The following is an 18,067-nucleotide window of genomic DNA, read 5'->3' on the forward strand; positions in this document are numbered from 1 at the left end:
TCCCTGCTCCATCTCACCCGCCCCTCCTCAGAGCAGGCAGCCTGGACTCACGGTGCAGCTGAAGCAGGAGACACTTCCGACTGGAGAACACCAGGCTGTCCTGAGAAGCGCCCCTTGTCCTGCTGACTAAGCTTTCTCACGGAATCGTAGGTGCCTGGATTCCTCTCCCTGAGGGTTATTTTCTCTCAGGAAGCTCTGCAGTATTTTGTGTGAACAGCCTTCTGTGTGGCTGGCCCCACCTGTCCAATAGATGAAACCAGAATAAGAAGAATAGCTGCTAATGTTTACTGAGTACTTACCGGAGTCCAGGTACTGTGTTAAACACTTTGTACACTTTAATTGATTCAATTCTCCAAATAACCTTATTAGTCAAGATTCCTTTGATTGCAAATTACAGAAACTCCAACTAAACCAGCTCAAGCATAAAAGGTAATTTATTGACTTTAACTGAAAAGCCCAACACCAGCACACACCAAAATGAGACAAACAAAACAGGGACGTGTTTACCGCTCGGTGGATCTGGGGTACCTCCTCTTTTCCGTTTTATGCTCTATATTATGCATTTGTTGACACTTAACATTTTCATAATCAGAGAGAGGTTCTTTGAAAGAGACTCCCGTAGCATTCCCCACAGTGTTTCATTAGTTATGATCAACTGGGGCTCTTGTCCCCTGGCCTGTGATCTCCTCCAGGGCAGGGATATGTCCTTGTGCGTCTTCGTAGCCCCCTCCTCACATTCTCCATTTGTGCTCACGGATATGTGTAAAGCGGATTGAATTCACGTGTCTCCAAAGGGAAGCTTTTTGCAGGTCCAGTTCTGCAGATGATAAGAAAGTCATTTACACTTGACCCAACACATGATTTCTCAGGACAAACCATGTAACCTCAAATGGAGGTAATGATCCCAGGTTATTGTGAAGCTCAAATGAGTTAGAGCCCCATGTGAGCTGTAAAACTCTGTACACCTGGCAGCTGGTAATGACTTGGGTTTATAGAGCCTTCTCATTCTGAAGCCTCTATCCAAGGTGAGTCATGTCTATTTCTAAATTTTCTGAGAACCATCATTATCTCTTGGTGAAAAGAAATGGTGGAGGAGAGAGAGAAGCCGGGAACATCAATTTAGGACACATTATTAATGCCATGCAATGTGCACGCTCCACACCCACATATCATACTGTCATATTTTTCTGACGTCTCATTCTGGAGAGCTTGAAGGGCCCTCAGATGCAATAGGTTTAAGACTGACTTCAGGATCTTGCCTCCTAAACCGGTCCTCTTGACATGGTCTCCACCCCAGGGAATGGCGCCTCTCTCCATCCTCAACTCTTCTCTCTTCCTCGTGCTCCCTGTTCAAGCCACTGCTGTGATCTCCTTTACCTGTTACATGTCTCTGGAATTTATTCTTCTCTCCATCTTCTCTGCCATGACCTTGTCCAAGCCACTGTCATTCTTGCCTCCTACTTGATCTACCCACGGATGGATTTGCCTTCCTCCAGTCAACTCCACTTAGCAGCCAGACACGACTCTGATTAGGTCACCTGCCTGCTTAAAACTCTTCAGTGGCTTCCCTCACTCTGAGGATAAAGGCTCATCTTTAACAAAGCATGCAAAGACCCTGCATGCTAGGGTACCACCTACCTTCCACCCTCATCTTTCACTCCTTCCCTCTTTCAGCTCCCCTACTCGAGCTTTCTTTCGGCTGCTCTCACCTGCCTCTCCATGTGCCACTCCCAGAGTGGACAGACATTCCTTTATCCTCTAGTTAATCCTTCTCAGCACGCACATCAGCTCAAATGTCACTTCCTTGGCATCCGTCTCTTGTTTCTGACTAGTTTATTCCACCTTTTATACTCTGTCAGAATTCTCTGTCTCCTTCCTAGTACTTACTGCAGTTGAAACTTTCCAGCGTTTAATTATTTGGTTAATATTTGTCTTTTCCACTGGACCATGAGCTCCTTGAGGGTGGTGACTGTGTCTCTGTTTCCTGTCGCATACCCAGCACACAGGAGGCAGCAGACAATCGAGGCCTACGTGTTGAATGGATGAATGGATGAATCTACCCGTGCATGCCAGGCACTGTGCTTGGAGCTCGGGAGACAGAGACAAAGTCAGTACTGTCGCTACCCTGAGGTTCTCATGGCCTAGTAGGAGTGAGGGTTCAGGGGGATAAGTGATTTCAAGAGATCTGTGGAGACTCTCCAGAGAACTGTTTGGTGGAGATAAAATACATAGAAAAGGGAATAAAAACAGGCCTAGTCACACCACCGTAGAAACAAGCTAGGTGTGTACACACACACAAAACACCACTATGCACATGTACAAATGAACACATATATTTACAGACATGCAAACTCATTCCACGACAGGTTCCCAAGCACCACGTAGGGCTGTAAATAGCACACCTGTGCACATATGCACACATGCACAAGCAAGCATACCCCTCAGCATTCACACACTTCACACCTGCCCTCATACACAAGCTCACGCACGTGAACTTCTTCCTTTCCTCATCTGTAAAATGGGTACCTAACATTTACTCCATGGACTATTGTGTGATTTAAAAAGATGTGTGTCAAAGTGTGTAGCATATACATGCACATCATAAACACTCGATTGTTGGATTTCTTTTACTTCTGATTAGACTGAACCCTGACGGTCCACCATCCCACCTAGGACATCCTTTCAGAGGTCAGCGCCCCACAGACACAGCTGGCCTCCTTTCCTTGGCTCTGTGCCTGCACACAAGGATCTACAAAAGATAGCCAGTTGAACGCATGACTCTGCAATGACTCAGGACCCCTGCTCATCCTATGCCCTTGTCCCTCCTGGTGACCTTCCTTGACCCATCAATCGTGAAGCTCCATGCTGAGCCTCCTGACCGTGGTTCTCCTGCATGGGCACTTGGGCCTCCACAGTCACGGGTCCAGAGCTCCCAGCACCCTGCCCTCTGCTCGCCCCTCCCTGGGCCCGCCTTTCCCTGTGGCCCCGCCTGGCTGTCTTGCTGTTAACACCAAAGGACAAATGCGGTCCTATATTTCAAAGTCATCAGGCAGATCTGATTAATTTTGGAAATGAACAACATGAAGATTCATCACAAACTTTCAGGTATGAGCAGCAATAAACAAAACCAGACCGTGGAGCGCTATTTATTTATTAAAACAGTAAATTGGAGGGAAATGGGCTATTTATTTTGCATGATGTCTTCCACAGAAATAATTGGCTCATTAATCACATTCTCTTTGTGGTCACGTTTGGAAGGTCAGGCTCCCCAAGGAATCAAAACAGGGGGGCGGTGTTTCCAGTCCTGGCAGCACGGGGAGCCAGGGAGGCTGGCTCCTGGGGTCTTTGGCAGGTCCTGTGGATTCTGTATCACGTGAAGGCAGCCAGGTGGCTGGGAGGTAGTATTGCTCAGTGGTTAGGGCCACAGATCTATATCATGGGGCCCGAGTTCAAATTCTGGCTACTACCACTTGCTAGCTGTATGACCTTGGGCAAGCTATTTAACCCCTCTGCCTTGGTCTCTTCATCTGTAAAGTGATGCTAGTAATGGTGCCTACCTTGCAGGGTGCCACGAGCTGGTGAAGCACTAGTGTGGTCCTGGGCCAGGTTTGATGCTTCTCTAGGTGTCAGTGGCCTTTGCTCCTCTGGTCCAGGTAGAGCCTCAGGGTGGGGCACTCTGCTGTCAACGGCGGCTTGGAGCATAAGGCTGCTGTGGGGTTCCCATGGCCCCCGAGGGAGGCACTGTAGTGTAATAGAGGCTACGAGGGCAGGCTCTAAACTCAGCCTCCCTGGGTTCAAATCCAACCTCTGTCTCTTAGGAGTTGTATGTGCTTATAGAATGATCTGGCCCTTCTGTGCCTCAGTTTTCTTAACTGTAAAAAGGGAGTGACAATAGGGTTACTTGCTAAGGTTATAATGAATATTAAATGAGAAAATAAATGGAAAGTACTTACCTCAGTGCCTGGCCATAGAAGTAATCAAATGTTTGTTGTTTTTACAATCATCTTTAGGACCTTCCTGGCCTGTGACTTGCCCCCAGACACCAACCATGGTCCAGGTGAGCCCAGCAGGGGAGCAGACGTGCTGAACTTTCACCTGCTTCCCTGGCAGGGGTGGGGAGGGGGCAGAGCCCGAAGGGGAAAGGGCTGAGGAACGTGCACCTGCAGCAAAGGCCAATGCCACAAGTGCAGCTCAAGGGCCCCTGTGGTTTGGGTCTATGGACAGGACACAGCACTGATGGGTAGGTGGCCCCCTGGTGGTAGCAGCCCAGTCGATGAGGGGCTCCAGTGGCTGAGGTCCATGGAGAGCCTCAGTCCCAGCGGGCGGTGAGACTTCTGGAGCAGTGCAGTGGAGGCGGGTGGAAGGGCAGGGTGGAAAGGCCAAATATGTAACACTTGTGACACTTTGCCTCTCTCATCCTGGCTCATCCATGCCAGGACTCTTGCCAAGGAAAGCCAGAACCTCAGCATCTTTCCCAACACATCACTCCAGGTAGCCACGACCAACCAAATGTGCTCAAGTGGATGGGATCTGTTTGCTATTCCAGCACTACAAGGTCAAGGACTATCCTAGGCTCTTCTAGGGCATTGAGGTCACATTCTAGGCCCCCACATGCTGGTCAGGAAGTGCTGAGGCTGTTGAAGGAGGCTTGGGTCTCAGTGACCCCAGAGGAATTGGACAGCAGGAGGCAAGGCTGGCGATGTCCTCAAGGGACTCAAGCTGTAAGCCGGGAGGTCCCTCTCCGTTCTCCTCTCTTTCAATCAATGGAAGGAAGAGCTCAAGGGGAGAGCACATGCTATGGCGAGTCTCAGTGCAGGAGGCGTTCAGAGACTGGGGGAGGGACAGGACGACAGGAGGCAGTTAGGGGGCCTGGAGGTCCCGACCAGGACGAGGCTGAGGGGGAGCATGCTGGTCCTCTCATGCTCCGCTCTTCTCTGGTCGCTCAGGGGACTGCATCCCCATCACTGCATCAGTGGCTCCTCCGCCCTCTGCCTCCAATTGCGTTTGGCCAATAGGAGGCTTCGGTAGAATATCTGACAGTGGCAGGAGGTGGGAGGAATAGACGTGTTTTCCTCGAGCCTTACCCCTGACGCCCAAGGCTCCCTCCCTGCTGGGCCGTGGCTCTACAGTGGGGGGTTTCTCCTGCTTTGGCAGCAGATCCTGTTGGGCAGCCCACTTCCATGGCCACAGCTGTTGATGAGGTTTGGAAGCCCCCCGCCCTCTCCTTGTCCCTTTAGTTACAGGAGTAGGGCTTCCACTCCTGCTGTCTTTGGGAGCTTCACCTTACTCTGCCCACACCCTGGAGATGGCAAACCCCCACCGTCGTTAACCCCCAGTGTGCCATCTGTTTCTGGCCGACACCCTTACTTGCGCCCTGAATACAGAAGGTTCTTTTTTGCCCCAGTAGGGGAAGGGGTCAGGTTATACCAGGGCCATTTCCATGGTCGGGAACTGAAGATGGACCAGGCCCACAGAAAGTGGTGAGTAGAGCATCTCAGGGGGCAGAATGCAGTGGGGGAAAATAACTCTCAGGCTGCCTCCTTGGTTTGGGGATCATTTCCTTGGAGTCCCCCTTCAGTAGTTCAGTCCCTTTTGGAATTCCTAGTGTGCTTCACGAAGGAACCCAGGGGTGGGATTTGGGTCCACGCTTCAGACAGAGCACAAAGGGAGCACAGTGCCCCCTAGGGGCTGTTGTGAGGGTGGCAGCCACGGGAACTGGACCATCCCATGAAGAGGAAGGGGAAGGAAGGGGAACGGAGTCGGGGGAGGCGGCACAGAGGGGGCGCAGAATCTAGAGCACTGGGCTCAGCTGCCTCCCTCACCAGGAGCAGCTCCTCCTGGGAGAAGGTGCCGTGTTGTGGGCTGGATTCTGGGCGTTTTCTACCATAATGCTATGTCACGGGCAGGATCTGCTATACAAGTAGATGGGCCCGGCGCAAAATAAAAATACAGGGTCCCATGTTCAGAAATTATTAAGAATTTCAAGATGATGACCCCAGAGTATTAAACTAAGCCGGGTGGGGAATCTGAGCTTGGGGACCCATGACACACACCCATGAGTCTGGTTCTGGCCACAGGTTCTCCCCTGAGGACACTGTGGGTGGGATCCCTCCCCTGGGTGCCCCATCCCCAGGAGCAACGACAGGGAGGTTGAACACAGAGACAGAGGCATCATGTGGTGACAGGCTTTACAGTCTGGCTACCCTGTGTAACTTGAAAACATACCCGTATTAGGACTAATGCCTCCCTAGGCCCTTTCTGGCCAATCATGTTGGCAGAACACCAGGGAAGGATAAAATTCCTATCTGTGGGTAGAGAGAGATGGGCTGAGGCCCGAGGGCCGGGCAGTGGGACTTGAGGGTCCTGTGGGGTCAGGAGTTGGATGTGGTCTCAAGGTGTCTGCCTCGTTCCCCTCCCTCCTCTGTGGAGCAGAAGGCAGGAGAAGGAGCGTGGCTGAGAGAGGATGCATTTTGGGGTGACTCTGTCCCATGTCTGTTTTCCTGGGCTGGAGACTCTCGTGATCATGAAGAAAGCAAATAAACACAGAATCTTAAGGCCAGAAAGTCTGTCTTTCTTCAGAACTCTCTTGTGAGTCTTGCCTATAATTAGAAAGAAATGGGGAGAATAAAAAAGCTCCGATTTCCAGCAGCCTCGGCTACGCAAGGGCCATGTTAACAGATGTTAAAGGATGACAGCCTTATTCTTATAAAAAAGATCTTTAGGGAGTGGCCCAAAATAACTTTCCCCTTCCAGGTCAGGATGTGTGAATGTGTGTGTATCTATGCATATGTCTGTGTGATGTACTGCACGTATGTGCACACACTTGTGTGTGTGAGTGGCAGTGTAAGCCTTGCCTGTGTGTTTACACAGAAGGTGCAAACGCATGCCCGTCTGTTAAATGTGTGTGCAGCAGTTGTAAAGATTGTGTGAGTGTTCAGACACTTGTGAGGGTCTGTGCGTGAGTAGGTCCTGGAGTCTACAGTCTTTATAGCCCGCCTCGGTCAGCTTCGTTTGTTGTAAAGGGAGCTGCTCAGCCAGCTCAGGGAAAAGAAGACTCACTAGGGTGTGCCCATGTTGGGTCTGGGATGAGCAGGAAACCCAGGCCACTCCAGGGCTGTCTGTCATCCCTGTCCCTGTCATGTTCCAGCTTCCTCAGGATGGGGCTGCTGCCTCTGCTCATCAGCCCCGTTATCGTCTCAGCTCAGCTGTGGTTTTTCCTCCTCGCGACCTCAGCATGCACACGGCTGTGGCTCACCTGGCCCTCTGGGGCCTTGCTCATCCCCGTGGCGCATCCCCATGATGGCCACGGCTCCTGGACTTCTGCACTGGCTGGTTCTTTACGTATGTTGTGTTGCAAATTTGCAGGCAGAATTGGGTTGGCCCAGCTCATCCTGTTGTGTTGAGTCATTGATCGCTGGCCGGCCTATGGGTGCCTGCCCTTGGGTCAGGTCAAAACAGCTAGGGAGGGAGAGAGCATGGTCATGGCACAAACGGGGTCACAGCTGGGGCTGTGGTGGAACAGCTTTCCTTAAGAGGGGTGTGGACACAGAGGGCAATGACGACCATCTCAGGTCCTTATGCACAAATTCCCTGTCATCTCTACAGATGAAGGCCAGAACTGGGGCTGCCCTCAACAGCCAGGACTTGCTGGGCAAGGTGAGTGTGAGTGTAGGCAGCCTCTTGGGACCTGGGGTCTGCTCTTCGCTTCCCCCGCTCTGTTCCTGTTATGGGTTGAATTGTGTCCCCTCTAAAAATTCATGTGTTGAAGTCCTCACCCCAGTACCTCAGCATGTGACCTCATGTGGAGATAGGGTCTTACAGAGGTAATGAAGTTAAAATGAGGTCATTAGGGTGGGACCTAAACTAATATGACTGGTGTCCTTACAAGAAGAAGAAATCTGGAAACAGAGACACACACACAGAGGGAAGATGATGTGAAGAGACACAGAGAGAAGACGCCTATTTATAAGCCAAGGAGAAAGGCCTGGAACACATCCTTCCCTCACAGCCCTCAGAGGACCCAACCCTGCCCACAGCTGGAGCTTGGACTTCTGGGCTCCGGAACTGTGAGACAACACACTGCTGTCGTTTGAGCCACGCGGTCTGTGGTACTTGGTTACGGAAACTCTAGCAAACCAATACAGCCCCCAAGAAAAACCTCTTCAACAAAAGGAAAGAAGACATGGGACACCAACATCCCCAGAGGGTGGGCGGGGGCTGCAGATGTCCAGTGGGTGCCACAGCCAGGAAGTCAGGCCTACTCACACCCACGGCCCTCCTGTGTCTAGGGCCCCCAACCTGGAAGCTTCTGAGCCTCGGCTGCTGGACTCACAGAAGGAGGGAGCTCTGAGGCTGGAGCCTGAGCTAGTCATTCACCATCTTTGATGAGACCTATAGACGGTTTTAGGTCCGGAAGGAATCTGATCATATTTGCATTTCAGAAAGTCCCCTGTGACTGTTGCAGTGTCGGGGGCAGATGAGGAGGGGAGTCGGGGAGATTGGAGGTGGGGAGGCAGGGTCCATGTGAGCTAGGAAGGGGCCCAGGGCAGTCCCAGAGCTGTTAAGGAGGCATCACTGCCGTGATGTACTGACAAGATACTGGGGGGAGGATGGGGGGATGGGGAGTTTGGGACGAGAGGAGGTCTCTGGCTTGAGCACCTGGTGGCGGGTGATGCTGGTCACTGGGGTGGGCTTGGGAGGAGGAGCAACAGGTCTGTTTCAGCACATGGGTCAGCATTGTCTAAGGACAGCCACCCAGCTGCCCGGGGCCCGTCAGCGGCAGGAGATCAGGCCTGGAGCTCAAAGGAGAGGTCGGGGCACAGAGGAGGATTTGGTATCCCTGGTGTCCATGGGTGTGGGGCCACTGCACAGGAGGAGTGGGCATGAGCTGCTTCTCCCGGGAGCAGACCTAGAGACCAGCATTTGGGAGATGATTGGGCAAGCTTGGAGAGGGAGTGGGGACCATGAGACCAGGAAGGGAGGAAAGCCAGTAGAGGGTGCACTGAGGTGGCTACTGGGGCTCAGTCCCACTGGGACCCTTTGAGAGACTGGGGGATCAGGCTTCACATTTATGCCCCTGAAGAATGAGCAGGCCCATCCCTCACTGATTGGGGGTTGTTCCTAAGGTCTAAACTTCCCGGTACTTCTGGTCTACCCATACATAGGCCCGAGCATGTGCCTGTGGCTGGAGAAGGGCCTCAGGCAGAGATGCAGGAAGCTGCAGGAGCTGTAGGACTGTGACTGGTGGCAGGTGACCTTCGGGGTTGGGCAGGATATAGCCAAATCACTGACGGCTTCTGCCATCGTTTCTGCAAACAACTGTGTCCACCTCCCAGTGGGGAGCAAGGACCCCATCTTCTTCCTTCATTACCCATAACAGGTGGGACCATGGGCAGGGACCGGGTGAAGGCTGGGGTTGAGTTGGGGGACTGGGTTGTGGGCAGGCAGTGGGCTGGCTGTCCAGGAGGTCTTGCAGGACAGGCTGGAAGAGCCCTTTCTGGTGTCTGGGAAGGCAGTGGAATCAGGGAACAAAGTTGTTTAATGTGCAGATCATTACGAAAAATAATGATCTTACCCTGGGGTGTTCAGAGAGCCCCTAAACAGCTGCTGTCCAGCTTGCAGCAGCAACAGGGAGAAGCAGCCTGCTGAGGCTGGGATCCGATGAGGCTGGGTGTGGGCTAGGACCTCCTTGCCCTCCCCCTCCCTTTATGCTCTCACTCCTGCCTCTGCCCCAAACCTACCCAGCTCCTCTGCTTTGGAGACACATGGCCTTGGACTTCTTACCTTTGTCCCTCTGAGATATAGCAGAGCCTGGACTGGCCACATGGTCCCTGCTCGTAGGAAGTCAGGGCCCTCAAGGCCATCTCAGAGCCTCTTCTCCCTCCAGGGCTTGAGCATCTGGGCTCAGGGACATGGTGAGTTGGTGTCCTAGAGGGGAACTGCCCCCGTGTCCCCTGTTTTAACTGCCCCCAAGTGAGTACTGGGGAGGGCGTCATCCTCAGTGTGCTTCTCAGGGTGTAGGTGTTGTTGGGAGTGGTAGATGTCCAGATGCCCTCGATAGGAGGGCAAGGATGTGTGGAGATTGCAGGGGCATGGGTGCAGGGGGCGATGGGTGTGAGGACAAGCGCCTCCAGGCAGGTGGTTCAGACATGAGTGGTGTTAGCGCAGGTGGGGTGGGCCATGGATGTCAACAGGCATGGTGAAGTGTGGGTGTAGACGGGTATGAAGGTGGGGATGTCGGTGACAGCATCTGGGTGTCAGGATGTCAATGGATGAAATAATAATAGCTAAGGCTTTATAGCACTTATTATGTGCCTGTCACTGTTCTAAGTGTTTTACACAAATTCACTCATTTAATTTTCACAACAACTCTGTAAAAGATATACTATTAGTATCCCTACTTTTTAAGGAGGCACAAGGAGGTCAAGCAGCTGCCCAAGATCGTCCAGCTGGGAAGTGGCAGGGCTGGGACTTGAACTCGGGCTGTCGGCTCCAGAGGCCACACTCTCGGTCCTGCTTCTCTACATGAGGGACAGACGTGGTGCAGGCAGTGAAGGTGTGAGTGTGGGTGGACGCGGGGCCTTCTGGGCTGCAGCCGCAGTAGGAACAGAGGCTGCTGAGGATGGCGGCCTGGCAAGTGGAGGAGGGATGACACGCGTGACCTGCCCGAGGCGGGGGCTGCCGGCGGTTCTTGGACTGTAGTGGGGAACCAGAATCATGCGGAGAGCTTGTTCAAACCTAGATCGTTTCTGCTTCAGGGGATCTGGGGTGGGGCTTGAGAACTGCAATTCTGCTAAGTTCCTGAGTGATGCTGATGCCGCTGGTCTGGAGACCAGACCCTGGGAACACTGGTGCAGGGCAGGACGTGTGGGTGACTATGAAGAGCAGGAATTGGTATTTTAGAGGTGAAGAAAGAGGTGGGTAGAGTGAGTCTAGAACAGAGAATGACTTTAGAAGTACGGGATGCGTTACAGCTACAGGAAGATGTTCATTGGCATGAGCGTAGGAAAGAGTAGAGTTTAGGTCGAGAAGTAAGCGCGGGGAAGGGATGAGGGCATCCTGGCTCCAGAGCACTACAAAGGCAGTGCCTGCGAATTCGTAGGAGCCTCTTTCCTCCTGAGGGTCCTGCTCCCCATGTTGACCTCCTGGGTGGGGGCCGCAGGGGACCAGCCTGGTGGTACCCTCTCATGGGTCTCTGTGGTGGAGCCAAGGGCCATTTGGGGAATTAAGTGTAAACCTAGAGGGGAAGCTACGACATTAGCCTAGGAAGCCCCTCGCGGCCCCTCCAGGGTGAATCCTGTGCTAGATGGGGTTCTTAGTGTGCGAGGATGGACGAGGCAGGAGGCCCCTTCCCTCCTGGGGTCCCATAGGTGCAGGAGGTTTCTCTATGTTTGTCAGTTTTTCATCTATAAATTACTGATCCAGAACAGGCGGCTGTGTGGCTGGAGGCCCCAGAGAACTTGCGGGGGTGAGTGGGCCTGAAACCTCTCCTGCCTCAGTCTTACAGCCTGTCACTCATGACTGCTCTGCTGTGAGCCAGGGGGCTGCAAGTGCTGCCAGGACATGGGGTGGGGAGTCCCTCAAACTAAACACGGGAGCCCCCAACCTGAGGAAGGCCTCTTTGGGCCAGGACAAGTCAACCGGAAACTACTGGAGGGCCAGAGGGTTGGGGAAGACGCTCCAAGACAGATGGCTCCACTCTGATGGCAGCCACTGTCCCGAGGCTGGGGTGTCCCGAAGCCATAACTGAGTGAGCTATGTGTTATGGGTCAAATTGTTTCCCCAAAAGACGTGTTGAATTCCTCACCGCCTGCGCCTCAGAATGGGACCTTATTTGGAAGGAGAGTCGCAACAGAGTTAATTGAGTTCAAATGAGGTCATTAGGGTGGGCCCTAATCCAATACGACTGGTGTCTTTATAAATCAGGAAATTAGGACGCAGAGGCAGACGTGCACAGAGGGAAGCACGGGGAGCTGACGGCCATCTACAAGCCAAGGGACGCCTGTGGCTACCGGGAGCTCAGAGAGATGCCTGGGAGAGGTCTTCCCTCACAGCCCGCAGAAGGAACCAACCCTGCCGCCGCCTTGATTTCGGGATCCTGGCCTTCAGCACCGGGAGAGAAGGAATTTCTTGTTGTTTAAGCCCCCCAGTCTGGGGCACTTTGCTACGGCAGCACCAGGAAACTTAATATATGGGATTCATGGAAGGAGCCAACTGCTCTTAGCAACTGGCTGGGGCATTGGCTGTAGGCAAGTGTCTGCTGGGGGTCTGAGCAGTGACAGAGCTGGGAGGTGAAGGAGGTGACTCCAGGAGAGGGCAGGGCAGTCTGAAGCCTGAAGTCCAGCAGACGCCGCTCCGGCAAGTTCAGAGGAGCCAGGCATGAATTTCCACCGAGCACCAAAATAACTGCAAAAACTCTTTTCTTAATCAATAGTATTTTATTGTCAGTTATAAATATTTTCCATTTGTCCCCTATTTACAGTTGCAAAATAGTTTATGATATTATACCCTCACCCACCATTCAGCATCTTTCTATAAACTCCATGAAAATTGAATAGGAAATAAAAAGATCTTTTGGGGGCCCACTAACCTGGTTCCAAACAACCCCACAAGGACAGCAGAGGACGTCGCAGCAGGTGCTACACAGTAGCAAAGGGGAGGGAGGGGCGGCTCCCGGGGCGGGGTGTTGGGGGGAGAGGTCAGGACGCCAGGCTCCTCAGGACGTTGGTGATGCTCCAGTGCTGGCCCGAGCACTTCTGCAGCACCAGCTGGAAGCCGAACTCCGAGTCGCTGTTCTCCTGCAGCTCCAGACAGCGCTTGGACTTGCGGTTCTGGATGGGGCCTCCCTAGGAGCCAGGGAAGGGAGCGGGGTCAGAGGGCGTAGAGGCAACACGGGGAGATGGGGGAACCTCAGTTCTCACGGCTGGTGGGGGCTGGGATTATTTGTGTGTCCAGATGCCTGGGATCCAGCAAGGCCATGACAGGTCTGGGGTCAGCATTCCCACGAAGGCTCTGGCTCCACGTCCTAGATGTGTTGGTCTCCTCCCTGAGACTGAGCATGTGCTTCAGTTTTCTTCACAGGCCCTAGTTCTTTGCTAGGACAGAGGATGGAAACACTCCATGCCAACTTCTGTCTACCTGGCCGGGGTGGGGTATGCTGGTTAGCTCCCACAGCTCCTACTCCGGGGCCAGGCTCTGTTGCCCACAACCACAGGCTGGGTTCCTGCTCTGGAAAGCCTAGCTCCTCGGGACTACCTGACGATCAGCCTGAATTTGAGCATCACCAGAGGCCCAGGACCTCCTGCTCTGAGGAGTCATCTGTGCTGGCCTCAACCGAACTCTGGCTCCTGGATATTGTCTATTAGGCCGCTGAGCTCCCTCAGCCCTGGACATGCATGGTTTTCCCCCATGCTACCGATGTTCCAGAATGTTCTGTAGCCGTGTATATTCAGTTTATGCCCCAAAGCCTCTTGAAAGAAGGGATGTTCTGCTCCCCAAAGCAGCCCCACAGCAGCAAAGAGGAACCCCCCAATTTTTGCTTTTAGTGTGATCCTTGCAGGGCTTGGACATTCGGGCTGCTGGCTCTAAGCGGGGCATCAGCCTGGACTGTTTGAGCATCTCTGAGTTATACCAAAGACATGCTCACTGGGCTTTGGCCTCCCAAGCAGGCAGACTTGCTTAGGGTGGGTGGTGGTCCTTATAAATGGGCCCCTTGTAGCTTCATGGCACTTGAGGAGGTGGTCAAACTCACCTTTCCCCCAGAACCTACTCCTCCTGTGTTTCCCTCTCAGCAATAACCAAGCATTTGTGTGGGAAACCTGGGCATTTTCTTTGACATCTTCGCCTTCTCCCCAGTGTCTGAGTAGGCACCGAGCCCTGCCAGTTCCACTCCCCTCATGCCTTGTGACTGTCCCCTTATTCCTGCCCCATCACACTTTCCCTAGTTCAGCCACTATCTGCTCTCACCTGGACAACTGCACCAGCCCCTACCTGACCCCCTCCCGACCTCCAGAGGCAGGAAGACGGATCTTTCTGGAATGCACCTTTGGCCTGGAGGACACAGCCCGAGCTCCTTAGCACAGCACTGAAGGCCGTCATGGGGGGCTACTGCGTCCCTCTCTGGCCTCATCTCCTCCCTCCGCTCCTGCACCTTCTGCTGCAGCCATACCAAACATCTTGTGGGTTTCTGAACCTATTTGCATTATTTCTGGACTTTGAACAGGCTGCGCCTGTGCCTGGGGTCCTCCATGCTTCCTAGCAGGCGAAGCCACGTCATGTTCCAAGGCTCAGCTCCTGCTCCATTTCCTCCAAAAGTCTTCTCACCTCTCACCTCACCCCACCTGCACTCCCTCTCGTCCAGTCTGCCTGGCTGGCTTGGTGCTCTTCATCTTGTGCCCTTTCTAGCTCAGCATTATTGAATGGTAGTGAAATTCCTCATTTACTTGTCTTTTCCCCCTCTAGATGGAGAGTTCTCCGTCTTATCAATTTCTGTGCCCTCAGCAGCCAGCAAAAGGCCTGGCATGCAATAGGTGGTCAGTAAACATTGGCTGTCATGACCTATAGAGGTGAGAGGCAATGGGTCAGAGGTCAAGGTCACAGTGCTCAGGTGTTGCACTTGGAGTGGTTCTGAGAGAACCGGCAGCAGGGAGAGGGGGGACCCTGCCTCTTAAGACTCTGCAGCCCATCCCCCAGCTGCATCCATCTCCAGTCTGCCACCCCCATCCCCACGGCGACTACTGACATCTCAGGAGAGCACTGACACTCAGTTCTCACAGCCACCTAGGAGACTGGCAGTATCTACTGTGGCTGAACAAGCACATCCCTGCAACCCAACCATTCCACGCCCAGGTGTACATCTAGCAGAAACTGTGTGCAACAAAGACATGCATCCAAGTGCTTTCTGAAACATGATCTGTAAAAGCGCCAACCTGGAATCACCCCAAATGCCCATCATAGTAGAATGGATAAGTAACTTGTGGTATAGACACATAATAGAATACTATACAGCCGTGAAAAATGACCAAGCTAGAGCCCCACTCAGTAACGAAAAATCTCACAAATGTTAGCAAAAGAAGCCAGACAAAGAATACAGACATAATTCTACTCATGCAAACTTCCCAAACAGGCAAAATAAAACCACAGTGTTAAAGTCAGGATGGGGGTTACCTTTGGGGGGGAGGAAGGGGGAAAATGATTGACAGGAGGCAAGAGAGGGGCTTCTGGGGTGCTGGTGGTGTGCTACTTCTGACCTGGGTGGTGGCTACATAGGCATCTGCTTTATTTTAAATCAAGTTGAACATTTATGCTTTGTGCCTTTTTCTGCATGTATGTGTGTTATTCTTCAAATAAAATAAAATTAAAACAAAAAAATCCAGCTCCCTCGGGAGAGACTTCGAGTAGTGGGTGACGGAGGCAGGGAGTGAGAAGCTGGGTGGCAGAGGGGGTTAGACTGTCTGTGTGAGTGTTGGGGGCATGGCATTTCCAATTTCCGGGGTGTGGGGGATGGCCCAGCAGCCTGCAAACCTCGTCAGAAGCATTCAAGTGAACAAAACATGTCCTCCTCCTGGGCCCCAAACCCTAGCAGCTGCCGAGGAGAGCAGCGACCCACTGCACCCAGGAGCAGAGAGACAGCAAAGGGGAAGCCACCGAGGCAGCGAGCTTTATTAACTGGGGACCACTGCACAGCCAGAGAGACGCCCGCAGGTTCAGGCCCCTAGAGGGCGGAGGACCCAGTGGCTGTCGACAGGGGCTCAGGAAGACCCAGAGTTTCCACGCAGGAAGAGACTTGAAGGCCCACCCTCTCGTTCTCATCCACATGCTGAGTGGCCTGTATACTTCAGCCACTGCTTGGCCCCGCCAGGGACGAAGTGCCCAGCCCTGAACAAGGGAAAGTGGGCTTTCCTTTCCCAGCTGCTCTGCCTTCGGAGCATCCTCCTCCCTTTGAACTAAAATCCTTGTTTGGGGGGCATCAGGCTGGCAAGCGGTCCCAAGATTGTCCCTCGGGTCCCTACACTTGGGTCGGCTCCTACTTCTCCATCCCTTCCCTTCCAATAGGGGAAGGTGAGTCCCCCTACCCCACCCACGGGTCTGTGCTTTTCCAGGTTAAAAATCTCGGTTCCTTGTGGGACAATTTTGTATATTTTTTTCATCCTGGTTGTCCTGGTTGTCCAACTCCAGTTATTTTGTGTCACTCTGAACTGACCAGAGCAGAGGGCCACCACCCCATTTCCACTGGACAACAGGCTTCTCCAACATAGTCAAGGAACTGGGCCTTTCGTGGACACAGCACGCTCCTGAACCACAATGGGATGATCGTGGAGGATGGCCTCAAGTTGTCCACCTTGGGGCCCCATCCTGTCCCTCAAAGACTTTTGGACCCAGAAGCATCCCTTATGACACTTGCTCCAAGCAAGCCCAGCCCCTCCATACGCCAAGCCCAGGTTTCTACGGTTTCTCTTTCTATGACCTGAGCATGCCTATGACCAGAGCTCAGGCAGGGCGGGAATGAAACCAGCTCAGCTCTCTAATTCACGAAGTCCGCGGCGTTTCTGGCGATGGGATGCAAAGGAGGGAGTGCTGAACTAGGACGCTCCTTTTCTGGCTGTCAGCTGTGTGGCCTTGGACAAGCCGCTCCGCCCTTCTGGTTCCATTGTCTCTAGGGCCAGAGGATAATTTCTGTCCTGATTACTGGAGGATGAGCAGAAGACTGATGGGAAACCCCTTATCAGCTTTAAAACAACAAGTGGGTGTGAGGCTGTTCAGAGTATCAGGATGGGGGCTCCAGAAAAACAGCAGGACAAGCAGAAAAAGGAGGCCAGGCCCAGTGCCTGTGCACTCTGCTGAAGATTCTGACTGCTCAGCATCTCCTCGGGGGCTGGGTGACCGTCCCCTGGGCCACTGAAGCTTGGAGAAGCTTGTCCAAAAGAGAAGAGGCTGCAGCCCCCTCCTTTCCCACCAGCCACTCAGGCACATTCTTTCACGGGGCACCTTGCCAAGGCGAGAGAGGGAGGCGGGGGCAGAGGTCTCTGAGAAGTAAAGTGTTCCTTCAGAGACTCAACTATGACATTTCCCAGGCCCTACCCTGGCCCAGCCATGCCCTCAGCACCCTGGAGACAGGAAGCGTGGTGATCTTGGGGCAGAAACAGCCAAGAGCCAGGGTGGCGTCCAGGAAGGATGTGGAAGAAATGGAGTGAGGTCAAGAGCAGGGCTGTGGAGGAGACAGAACCTCAGTGAGAGTATCTGGGCCTATCGGGGAGGGTGGAGGGCGAGGCCAAGGAGAGCTCCTCCCTGGAGGCTCTGAGAGGAGAATCTTCTAGAACGGGGAAGGAAGGCCACCTTGGAAGCCCTGCTGAGCCCTGGCATACGTCTTGGGAACACATCCGGGGTGGGGAGGGAGGAGCGAGGCCACCATCTGGTGCTAGAGCTGGCACTGGCCCCTGGCGTGGCCCCCTCCTGTCTTCCTTCTCGGACCTCGACCTCTTTCACTGAACGGACTGGCTCTCACCCTCTCTCTGGGCACATGCCAGTCACCACAGCTGCAAAGGGGCCTCCCTGTCCTCCATTCAGTGCCTTCCTGTGAGCTCGGCACCTTGGGAGCAGCCTGGCCTTGTCACTGTCTGTGCCTCCATCTGCGGGCTCCGCACCTGAGATAAAAGTGTGACAGCTGACGCTTGTTTACCACGTCCCTGGCACCGTGTCAAGTGCTCACACGCCCAGTCTCACGTCTTCCTCACAATCACCCCGAGGTGGAGATGACAATTATCCCCATTTTATAGAATTGGAGACTGAGACTCAGAGAGGTTGGGAGACTTGCCCAGGGTCACACGGTCAGTCAGTGGTAGAGCCAGGCTGGGAGCCCGGGAGTCCACCCTCTTCTGTGTTCCTCACTAGGATAGGTGGCCAGGCCCACCCCACCATTCAGTCCACCCCATGCCTGTCGCAAGGTGGTGGACAGGACTGGGAGCTGTTGGTGCCCCAACCCCTGGGCGGAGGAGGGTCGTCTTGACCTTCAGGGGGCTCTGGGGAGCCAGTCTGGCCTGGTCCTGTTGAGGGCTCTCTGCAGAGACAT

General features: G+C 53.6%; 1 protein-coding gene across 6 annotated transcripts in view; it reads right to left on the reverse strand.

Moving 5' to 3' along the window:
* Positions 1–418: 418 nt before the first annotated feature.
* Positions 419–18,067, reverse strand: part of GALNT18 (polypeptide N-acetylgalactosaminyltransferase 18) — a 351,794-nt gene continuing 334,145 nt past the window's right edge. For 2 of the 6 annotated variants that reach the window (XM_001501162.7, XM_023646045.2), the window contains one exon: positions 12,418–12,845. In XM_001501162.7, coding sequence (XP_001501212.4) covers positions 12,699–12,845 — 147 coding nt within the window. In that variant the 3' untranslated portion in view covers positions 12,418–12,698. Of the gene's footprint in view, positions 818–12,417; positions 13,138–18,067 lie in introns of those variants that run through there. The other 4 variants (XM_023646043.2, XM_023646044.2, XM_023646042.2 and 1 more) reach the window with 4 other exon arrangements.

Source organism: Equus caballus, chromosome 7 (assembly GCF_041296265.1).
Source record: "Equus caballus isolate H_3958 breed thoroughbred chromosome 7, TB-T2T, whole genome shotgun sequence".
Classification (NCBI taxonomy): Eukaryota; Metazoa; Chordata; class Mammalia; order Perissodactyla; family Equidae; genus Equus; species Equus caballus.